At 38.3% G+C, this 11,091-nt stretch overlaps 1 protein-coding gene across 5 annotated transcripts in view; it reads right to left on the bottom strand.

Annotated features, from left to right (window-relative positions):
* Nucleotides 1–3,486: 3,486 nt before the first annotated feature.
* Nucleotides 3,487–11,091, bottom strand: part of dnmt3bb.1 (DNA (cytosine-5-)-methyltransferase 3 beta, duplicate b.1) — a 40,870-nt gene continuing 33,265 nt past the window's right edge. For 3 of the 5 annotated variants that reach the window (XM_060893837.1, XM_060893836.1, XM_060893838.1), the window contains exons 17-22: nt 10,777–10,867; nt 9,753–9,901; nt 9,017–9,102; nt 6,291–6,360; nt 5,963–6,081; nt 3,487–4,838 (exon numbers count right to left, since the gene is read on the bottom strand). In XM_060893837.1, the coding sequence (XP_060749820.1) occupies nt 4,697–4,838; nt 5,963–6,081; nt 6,291–6,360; nt 9,017–9,102; nt 9,753–9,901; nt 10,777–10,867 (657 nt within the window). In that variant the 3' untranslated portion in view covers nt 3,487–4,696. Of the gene's footprint in view, nt 4,839–5,958; nt 6,082–6,290; nt 6,361–9,016; nt 9,103–9,752; nt 9,902–10,776; nt 10,868–11,091 lie in introns of those variants that run through there. The other 2 variants (XM_060893839.1, XM_060893840.1) reach the window with 2 other exon arrangements.

The raw sequence follows: 11,091 nt of genomic DNA, 5'->3' as shown, positions 1-11,091 counted from the left end.
ACAGTGGTGTGGTTGATCATAACAGTGGCGTGGTTAATCGTAACAGTGGCATGGTTGATCGTACCAGTGGCGTGGTTGATCGTAACAGTGGCGTGGTTGATCGTAACAGTGGCGTGGTTGATCGTAACAGTGGCGTGGCTGATCGTAACAGTGGCTTGGTTAATCGTAACAGTGGCTTAGTTGATTGTAACAGTGGCGTGGTTGAGTGTAACATTGGCATGGTTGATAGTAACAATGGCATGTTGATTGTAACATTGCCATGGTTGATCGTAACAGTGGCGTGGTTGAGCGTAACAGTGGCATAGTTGATCGTAACAATGGCATGTTGATTGTAACATTGCCATGGTTGAGCGTAACAGTGGCATAGTTGATCGTTACAGTGGCATGGTTGAGTGTAACATTGGCATGGTTGATTGTAACAGTGGCATGGTTGATCGTAACAACCACATGGTTGAGCGTAACAGTGGCATGGTTGAGCGTAACAGTGGCGTGGTTGATTGATAGGATTTTCACAAGCAACAGTTTACACAGACAAACAACTCTAGTGTTTACACAGAGTGGGGCAAAACAAAAAAGAGAAAAAAGTGATTGACATGGTTGATTGTAACATTGGCGTGGTTGATCGTAACGTTGGCATGGTTGATTGTAACAGTGGCATGGTTGAGTGTAACATTGGCATGGTTGATCGTAACAATGGCATGTTGATTGTAACATTGCCATGGTTGAATGTATCAGTGGTGTGGTTGAGCGTAACAGTGGCATAGTTGAGCGTAACAGTGACATGGTTGATTGTAACAGTGGCATGGTTGAGTGTAACATTGGCATGGTTGATTGTAACAGTGGCATGGTTGATCGTAACAATGGCATGTTGATTGTAACAGTGGCATGTTGACTGTAAGATTGCCATGGTTGAGCGTAACAGTGGCATGGTTGAGCGTAACAGTGGCATGTTTGATTGCAACAGTGGCATGGTTGAGTGTAACATTGGCATGGTTGATTGTAACAGTGGCATGTTGATTGTAACATTGCCATGGTTGAGCGTAACAGTGGCATGGTTGAGCGTAACAGTGGCATGTTTGATTGTAACAGTGGCATGGTTGAGTGTAACATTGGCATGGTTGATTGTAACAGTGGCATGTTGATTGTAACATTCCCATGGTTGAGCGTAACAGTGGCATGGTTGAGCGTAACAGTGGCATGGTTGAGCGTAACAGTGGCATGTTTGATTGTAACATTGGCATGTTTGATTGTAACATTGGCATGGTTGATCGTAACAATGGCATGTTGATTGTAACATTGCCATGGTTGAGCGTAACAGTGGCATAGTTGAGCGTAACAGTGACATGGTTGATTGTAACATTGGCATGGTTGAGTGTAACATTGGCATGGTTGATTGTAACAGTGGCATGGTTGATCGTAACAATGGCATGTTGATTGTAACAGTGGCATGTTGACTGTAAGATTGCCATGGTTGAGCGTAACAGTGGCATGGTTGAGCGTAACAGTGGCATGTTTGATTGCAACAGTGGCATGGTTGAGTGTAACATTGGCATGGTTGATTGTAACAGTGGCATGTTGATTGTAACATTGCCATGGTTGAGCGTAACAGTGGCATGGTTGAGCGTAACAGTGGCATGTTTGATTGTAACAGTGGCATGGTTGAGTGTAACATTGGCATGGTTGATTGTAACAGTGGCATGTTGATTGTAACATTGCCATGGTTGAGCGTAACAGTGGCATGGTTGAGGGTAACAGTGGTGTGGTTGAGCGTAACAGTGGTGTGGTTGATTGTAACAGTGGCATGGTTGAGCGTAACAGTGGCATGGTTGATCAATAGGATTTTCACAAGCAACAGTTTACACAGACAAACAACTCTAGAGTTTACACAGAGTGGGGCAAAACAAAGAGAGAAAAAAGTGATTCTGCAGGCTGTAACACCCTGTTCTTTAGAAAGATATGAAACCATGACTTGGTTAGGCTTTAACAGTCCACATCCAGTTCCACTCATGTTAGTAAAAACAAGAATTTAAGACACATTTCATGTGTACAGACTCACCCAAATGGAGTAATAAAACTGAACTGAAATTGAACCATTTTTTAATCTTTATTTGTTCAATTTTGATGAGTCTGTACCCATGATAGCTTCAGATTCTTGTTCCTGGGTGAAATTAGTAGAGGCTTCCTTAAGGTTAGAGTTCCTGGCAGCTCTTGTACATTTTGTGCATGATTTTATGTACTGCGCTCCTGCTATGTACTGTAAATGGTTGTTTAGCTTAGTTATACATCTATACAGTTTCTTACAAAACAATTCTAGTCTACAGCAGAATTACAACAGGAGAACCTGAAAAACTATTGTAAAGTTACAGCACTGAAGACTTGTCAGAAACCATACATTAAGGAAAACAATAAAAAAATTATATATAAAATATATATTTAACCAATATTTGAGACACTCATCATGGCCTACATTCCAGCCATATTACTATCCTCTGTATTTAGGCTATTTTTTGTACTTCCTGTATAGTTCATTCACTTCCTGTGTATCTGTGTGTGTATGTGTCTGAGTGTTCAGGTGTTTGCGTCTGAAAGCATTGTGATGCTGTTCTTCCTCCAACTATTTTGCTTTCTCTTTGATTGGGTGGAAATGTCGCCTTTCTGCACTTGTATGTGTAGATGGGATTCTGCGTCATCTTTGCCAAATAAATAATTGTCAGTGAAAACACTCACATTTTTGCATAATACAGTAAAGGTCATACCTTCTTTATTGGTCTCAATGCCACTAACAATGCTTTGTTACATATAGTTATGAATAATAATAAAAAAAAAGTATACAAAAGCATACAAATGAGTACAAAAGTATAAAAATAAAGCCATGGAGTACTTGCTCCAAAATGGACTTTGTATAAAATGTACTGTTAATATGTAAGTTTTCAGTGCTAATGCTTTCTTTTATTTTACCAAATAGCAAGCGGATGACAAACATTTATTCAACATATTTAAAGAACAACTATATAAAATGTTAGAACTTAAAAATATTAAAACACTATAATATAAAGTCTACATAAGGTGAAAAGTAGGCAATACTTTGTTCTATTTTTACATAGACCTACATTTTGGGCTATTAGATGTTTGTAGCTCTCAATGCAAATATAAGTGACAGAGAACTTCTATCTTACATGAGATAATAAAACAAACATATTTCGGCATACAGTCTTAAAATGGTTAACATCATATTCAAGCTTTGTTTCTGAACAGTAGTCGTTCTGAAGCACATATATCTAGAGCATATGCATTACTTTTTTATTTAAAAGCAATCAAAAAGGCTCAAGGGGTTACAGTACTTCAAAAGGCACCATAAGTTTAAAAATATTTGAAAGTGATACTAAAAACAGAATATTTAAGGAAGAAGCTCAAAAAATACAACCTGTTATAACAGAAAACCCAATACAAAAATTTTTTTTTAATTATTTTTTAGTTCAAAATCAGTCCTTATCTTTCAGGAAGGTGCGTTCATAATATACTGTAGTTCCAGTGAAGGTCTATGTGAAGACCCTAAAATCTAGTTGTAAACATACAAAACAGTACCCTGTGTGTTGTTTAGAATTACTGCATTTTGCTTTTTTTTTTAATACAAAGACTCTGGACTTGTTCTTTTTATACTTATGAAAAATATCAAATATCAAATAAGCTACTTATATAGAAATTGTATATTTTGGCTTTGTTTTTACAATGCTTTATATGTTAATATAACGCTTTATGTGTTTTTTCCCCCTCAAATGTATGGAAAACTCTTTGAGGTTCTTTGTAAAAAAATGTTTGCAAATATACTGTATGTCGTGGGCTCACAGCTTAGCTTTGCACTGATGCGCTCATTTCAAGTATTTCTTTTAGTAAAAAGACCTATAATACAAGGAATGCATTACAAATGCTTGTCACACAATCCAGGCACTACACAAACAAGAAGAAGAACAAAAAAAATCCCTTTTTTTTCCCCTTTTGGGAAAAGTCCAACTGTAAGGAATAATGTTGTGACTTGAAATTAAAGACTCGGTCTGTGTATTTTGATCTTTGGCATCCTTAGATAACTTGTGCTCTTTTAAAACAACTCTGATATTTTGGAGCATAATCAGTGTTTCAATTATTTGAAGTAACAAAAAGTAAGGGAATTAAATATTACTACATCTTTGAATAAGCACGACTGCAAAAAGACAGTCCTTGAAGAATGGTATTTTTTTTTTTCAATTCAGATTTTGAAGGTATATACCATACAGAATAAACATGGGAATTCAGTATACATATTCTGAATAAACATTAAGATATAATGTTAAAATTTTCTTTTGAGATGAGAGTTTACCAGAACTTCTGTCCATCAAAGTAGAAAAGGCATCTTTATGTGAAACAAGATCCCTGATTATCAAGTACTGAGAAATGTTGAGGACAACTGAGTTTGAATGTTTGTGGTCATCAGTTAGTAAAACAGCCTCTTTTCCAACCTTACAAGAACCACACATGATATTTGCTGGCTCAAAGCAACAGCATGACCAGCTGGACAAAATCACAAAACTGGATATCTAACAAGACAAAAATAACTAAACCTCATAAGTTCCTCTGTGTTTTGTGAAGCCATTTGCAGCTCTGTTGCTGTAGGTATTAACTCAGTGTGTAGAGTTAGTAGATTGGACAATTTTTTTGGTTGTTATTCACAAGCAAAATAGTCCTTCAGAGGGGCAAAGAGATGTCGGATGACTGGCACACTCCATGAGCGACCCAGCAGTTTCTGTCTGGCACCACGTCCCATGTTGGACACATCTGTGTAGTGGACAGGGAACCCAAAAATCCTTAAAGAGAAGAGAAGATCATTTATCCGACAATATACAATGGATAAAAAGTCTTCAAACCCCTGTTAAAATGGCATTTTTGTTAAACCAATGTTTTCTATTCTCAATGTGAATATAGAATGTAGAAAAAATAAGTGAAAAGGATAAAATAAAAAGATTACAATAACATGGTTGCAAAATTGAGCACACCGTTTTATATCATATAGCTGTCATCAATGAAATAATTCTGATCAACACCAAATATAAAGATTAGTTGTGTCAGTAGGATTTTCTTTACATCCTCATGGTTTCATCTGACCCCTGGAGCCATAGTGCGTAAAGAGCTTACAAGGCATGCATGGTATCTCACGTTTTGAAAGGTATCGATCAGGAGACGAGTGTAAAATAATTTCCAAAACATTTGATTTACAATGGAACGTTGTAAAGGACACCATTACCAAATAGAGAAAATGGAGTTCCACAGTGACATCACCAAGAAGAGGACGTCTCTTCAAAACGTATAAAAGGACGAGACAAAAACGCACTCAGGGAGGCTACCAAGAGAGCTATGGCAAAAATAAAGAAGCTACATGAATATCAGACCATGATTACTGCATGTGACTACAATTGCTCATATTCTCATATTAGATGGAAGACTCTTTCTTACAAAAACATCCATGCTTAACTAAATCTCCCAAAACCACATGGCAAAATGTTATGATCTGATAAGACCAATTCCAAAAGGTACAATAAATCCATTGTATAATTTGTGCAACAAAGCACATCACCAAAATAAGTCCATACCTACTGTACAGTGTAGCATGGTTGTGGTAGCATCATGCTTTAGCTGGCTTTTCTTCAGCCAGAACTGGGATTTTTATCAAAGCAAAAAGAAACCAAGAACAGCTACAAATACCGGTTGATTTTAGCGCAGAACCTTCAGGTTTCTGCTAGTATGATGAAGATGAAACAGAATTTCTGCTTTCCGCATAGCAATGACCCAAATCATACATCCAGTTCAACAAAGGAATGCCTTAACAAAAGATCAATGTATTTGAATGAACTAGCCGTCGTCCAGACCTGAACCCTGCTAATAACATGTGGTGATGTAATACAAAGTATCTTTGATCTAAAATGCTGCTCACCTCTCAAGCTCTGTACACCACAGAATGTCTTCTTTGCCATTCATGATGACAGGAAAATGCTGGTCTTTTCCCTGCTTGATGGAGTTGGATCGGGTTGTGATGGTACGCACCTTTCCAAACTTGAGACACAAGGTGGTGAAGTGTTACTTCACAATTAGTGCTCAAAAGGCCATAAAGCCACACTTCAAGCTACTAATTACTAAACTGTTAAATAATGCAGTAAGTAATCATAGAAGCCAGTGAGGGTCTTTCTATGTGCTTGCTGTTTGACCACATCTTCAGGATGTTCACTAAAACATTTGGAAACATGCTGAAAGGGCAAGGTTACCTTCGCAACGCGGCCATGCTCCAGGCAGTCCTGTAGTTCTAGCTTATCCATACCAGAGGCACAGAGAGGCCTACAACAGAGGAGTTTCTTACAGTAAGCTTTACAGTACTATGCCATGTATATACTTGGGACAAAATGACTCAGAAAACATGCTACATCACTGCTACATCAAACTCATCCTCTTTCCATTCTGGTCTGCTGCAGTACACTGATGTCTGAAGACACTGATTTTAGATCACTAATCTTTTGATTTTTATTAATCTTGTTAATGTTAGAGCAAGGGACTGAGACGCACTGTAGGTAATGGCAATACTCATATTTGAATTTTGCCCTGACTCTATTGCTGAACAAGATCTGAGGACAATTTTTAAGTCAGCATGTAGTACGGGGTACTCCGAGTAGTAACAGAGTAACAAGTACACAACATTTAAAGGTTGTGAAAAATGTTGAATATGTCGACATTCCCAGCTTCTTGAATATTTCAGGGCAAGATCTTTGTTCTGCTAAACCCTGGTGGAGCTAGATGATGGACATGACATACTTATAGAACCTTGTCATAACTGCAGCATAATGCACAAAGCATAGCTCACATGGCCTATGGAAATACTGCTGTCTATTCATCACTGTGAGGCTAAAGATTGTGAGTGATGTTGAGATGCACAATATTTTTAAATATGTTTCCTTTTTCTCTGATGGATTTGTTTTGATGTTTTAACCAAATGATAGTTTGATAGGAGAGTTTCTGAATGCAAACGTACCACACTGCACACTGTATCAACTCTAGATCTCCATCGGCTTACTTGTAAGTGAAATAAAGATGACAACATACACCTTGCCATGGAACAGTTGAGCAGCCAATTGTTCTTACTTGTAAGTTTTTTGTCCTTAAAAAAGGGGAACACCATAAGAAAGTGCTTTACTTCCTGCACTGTTCACCCCGATTTGAATGGACATATACATAAATACATAAAGCATTATTTAATTACAATTGAATATACTGTGATAAAGAGCTGTATATTTTCCGAGCTGACACAACCTGGTGATCTGGACTCTTACAGGAAATGACATAGCAAGGTGAAAGTTGATCTGTTTGCAGACAGCTTACTTACCACTGCCATCTTTACATTTACATTTCCAGCATTTGGCAGATGCCATTATCCAGAGCCACTTATATTATCTCATTTTTATACAACTGAGCAATTGAGGGTTAAGGGCCTTGCTCAGGGACAAAAAACGGTGGCAGCTTGGTGGATTGGTAGCCCAACACCTTAACCACTATGCTACCACATGCCCCTTATCACTTGCATATTTATGGACAATGCAGTGCATTCAACAGACTATGCAAAAGGTGCTGCTGCCCAATTCCGCCTGAACACTCCGCGTTTAATTGGTTAAGCTTGTTAATGATAAAGAGTGTTCAAACCAGACATTACCAGATAAAAAGGTCACTCAGCAGACCACACATTTAGAAATCTTGCCCTTGAAAAGGATTCTCAATGTTCTAAACAAGGTCAGGTATGCGCTCGTCAGTACTCCAGGTATTTGCAGGCAAGTGGAAAGTTTTTCAGGATGGTGTGAATCAATGGACATAAACAACTTATCTCAACTTATAAATTAGTTGTCTAGATGTCTGGTTCTATACTAAAAGTGCATGTGGCAGCATTGTAGCAGAAGAGGAGATAGAAGACATTTTTTTCACAGAAGACAATCGATCTTGGCTTTCAGTAGACTCAGGTGTGGCTTCTGATTGGTTGGAATTAAAACCTGCACCCCGCAGTGGCCCTTTGCAGATAAGACTGATCTACAATCTAAAACAATATGTTCTACAACTTGCCATAGAAACTAGTAGAAGATATAAAGTGGCCTTTGTTTTAGATCACTACAGCCAGACATCAAGCAAACTGCAAGTGTTCTTGGTCAGCAATCATTGTCACCTTTTGTAGGCCTTAAACATGTCCCGCTGTGGCCAAACCTAGCTTGCTTTATCGCAACACTGGAGTTTGAAGGATTCATTCATTCATTCATCTTCTACTGCTTATCTGATCTACCTTGGGTCACTACCAGGCGTCATCAGGCATCAAGGCAGGATACACCCTGGACGGAGTTGCCAACCCATCGCAGGGCACACACACTCTCATTCACTCACGCTATCACATACTACGGACAATTTTTCCAGAGATGCCAATCAACCTACCATGCATGTCTTTGGAAATACAAAGTGATTATTTCTTGAGTGATTCTCAGTAAAGTAGAGGGAAGTACATATGAGTGAAACCACCCTGGCAGCCCTCCAATCTGTTCAATCACAGTTACACACATAAACCGAATTTATTTCTCTTTTTAATTGTTAATAATAGTGAATTATCAGAAAAACAGAATAGTCTGTAGCCTTGATACATCATCATAAACTGGAAATATGCTCAATGCACATATCCAGATGAAAAAGGGGATTTCAGGATGCTGAATGTCATTTAAAGATGAATTCCCTGAACCAATACCAATACTCTGGATAAATACTTTTTTAAACTTGTTCTTTTTACAACGATATCCATAATATATCTAAAAAAGGGAAATCAGAAAACAATCTATTTTCTCAGTAGTGAATATGTGAAAGAACACCTACTTCTTAGGAAGCCTTTAGCAACATTGTAGTTTAACTTCTTCATTTAAATAAACATGAGAAATAAAAAAAGAAATAAAGAAAAGAGAAATAAAATGTAGATTACCTATTCATTCCAGGCAGGTTGCCCCAGAAATATCGAGCTCTGTGGGCAGCTGACACTTCAATAGCATCAATCATCACTGGATTGCACTGGATTGGAACACATTAACATGTTAAAAATACAAATAAATAGTTAAAACCTCAGCTCCTACATCTTAATATTACTATTCCTTTCTGAAGGACACGTTTTCTCTATTGAAATGAGACAGATAATTAAAAATGCCCACAACAAGAAAAAAAGAGAATCTGCACTTTTCTGCACTCCAGCATCATCTATTAATCAATCAAACAATAATCTCAGCTGATCCGTTTGACTTTAAGAACTGGTTTATCACTGAGGACAACTCACTCACTCACTCATTTTCTACCGCTTATCCGAACTACCTCGGGTCACGGGGAGCCTGTGACTATCTCAGGCGTCATCGGGCATCAAGGCAGGATACACCCTGGACGGAGTGCCAACCCATCGCAGGACACACACACTCTCATTCACTCACGCAATCACACACTAGGGACAATTTTCCAGAGATGCCAATCAACCTACCATGCATGTCTTTGGACCGGGGGAGGAAACTGGAGTACCCGGAGGAAACCCCCGAGGCACGGGGAGAACATGCAAACTCCACACACACAAGGTGGAGGCGGGAATCGAACCCCGACCCTGGAGGTGTGAGGCGAACATGCTAACCACTAAGCCACCCTGCCCCCCACTGAGGACAACTTTTGTGAGGAATACAAACCTCAAGGAAGCGGGAAATGTCCCGTTTGTCGTTGACGCCCATTGCAACCACGTTCTCAAACATCCAGAAGAAGGGCCGGTCTTCTCCTTCTTTTGGCCTTGCTTCACTCAGCAGGCGATAGAACTCAAAGAACAGACGGCCAGTCCCTTCTGCAAAGATTATGTACACGCCGGGCTTTATGTGTTGATTAGAGTAGAAAGCCAAAGAGTAAAGTAATTTTAAAGTTACGTGTCAGCAACAAAAGGTTTTCTTGTTATGTTTAACTTATGACAATTAAAGCAGGAGCAGCCACTTGATGGATTTTTACTGATATATTTTTGCATTATTATTATTATTATTATTATTATTATTATTATTATTATTATTATTGTTGTTGTTAATTAATCAAATAATCTTTTTTTAGGTTTTACCATGCTGTGTTCAGTGTAATTTCATTTTTACTAGTACTACTAGTTTTTACTAGTAGCTCTTTACGAGGGTTAACAATTAATTCAAACAAAAATTCATGTATCAAATCAAAAAATACAGTACACTGAAAAATACAGTGTAGAACCGGTTTAAATAACGGCTTGTCTGCGCTCTTATATTGGCGAGGAACAAATTTAACATATCTAACATTCTGTGCCCGAGCAGGCATTGTCATCTTTCGTAATTCATCTTTTAAATTTTGGGTAATTGACCAGAGGTTTCTTGATATCCAACTTGCACCAATATTTCCCCCTTACAACAACGAGCACTTTTGTGATGTTCAGTGTTTTCCTGATTCTTGCTACCTGCTACCTTTGTGTTTGTGTCTTTTAGGTTTGTTGTCTTGACTCTTTTATCATTTTTTTTGTCCTTCCCGGTGGTTTTTTATGTTTTTATTGTTTTCCTTAATAAACCCCTTTTTATGTTATCCTAGCAGCTGGGTCCAGATTTTATCAGTAAAGACACCACCCTTTTTCTGACTCAGACAGACAGACAGACAGACAGACAGATAGACAGACAGACAGACAGACAGGCAGTTCAGTCACTAAATGCTCACCATAAAGGCCCTTCCTTGCTGGATTGACAATAGACAGATCATTACATGGGCTTCCACCAATCACCAAGTCAAATGGTCCCCACTCTGCAATCTGTGGAAGAAAAAACAACACCATGTAGTATTAATCCACACATTACCCCTCTACCCTGCTCCACCTAGCACTCACATCCCCAACTATCAGTTTCCTGTTACTGTTTTTGTTGCACTTCAAGCACAAATGCCATTCAAACACTCATTGTGCACTAAAATCTATATCATTCACAGGTCTTAGTATTTCAAACATCGAGTCTTGCACTGACAAGCAGTACAAAGCCA

This window comes from Tachysurus vachellii, chromosome 19 (genome assembly GCF_030014155.1).
Source record: "Tachysurus vachellii isolate PV-2020 chromosome 19, HZAU_Pvac_v1, whole genome shotgun sequence".
NCBI lineage: Eukaryota > Metazoa > Chordata > Actinopteri > Siluriformes > Bagridae > Tachysurus > Tachysurus vachellii.
This window is presented reverse-complemented; position numbering and strand designations above follow the sequence as displayed.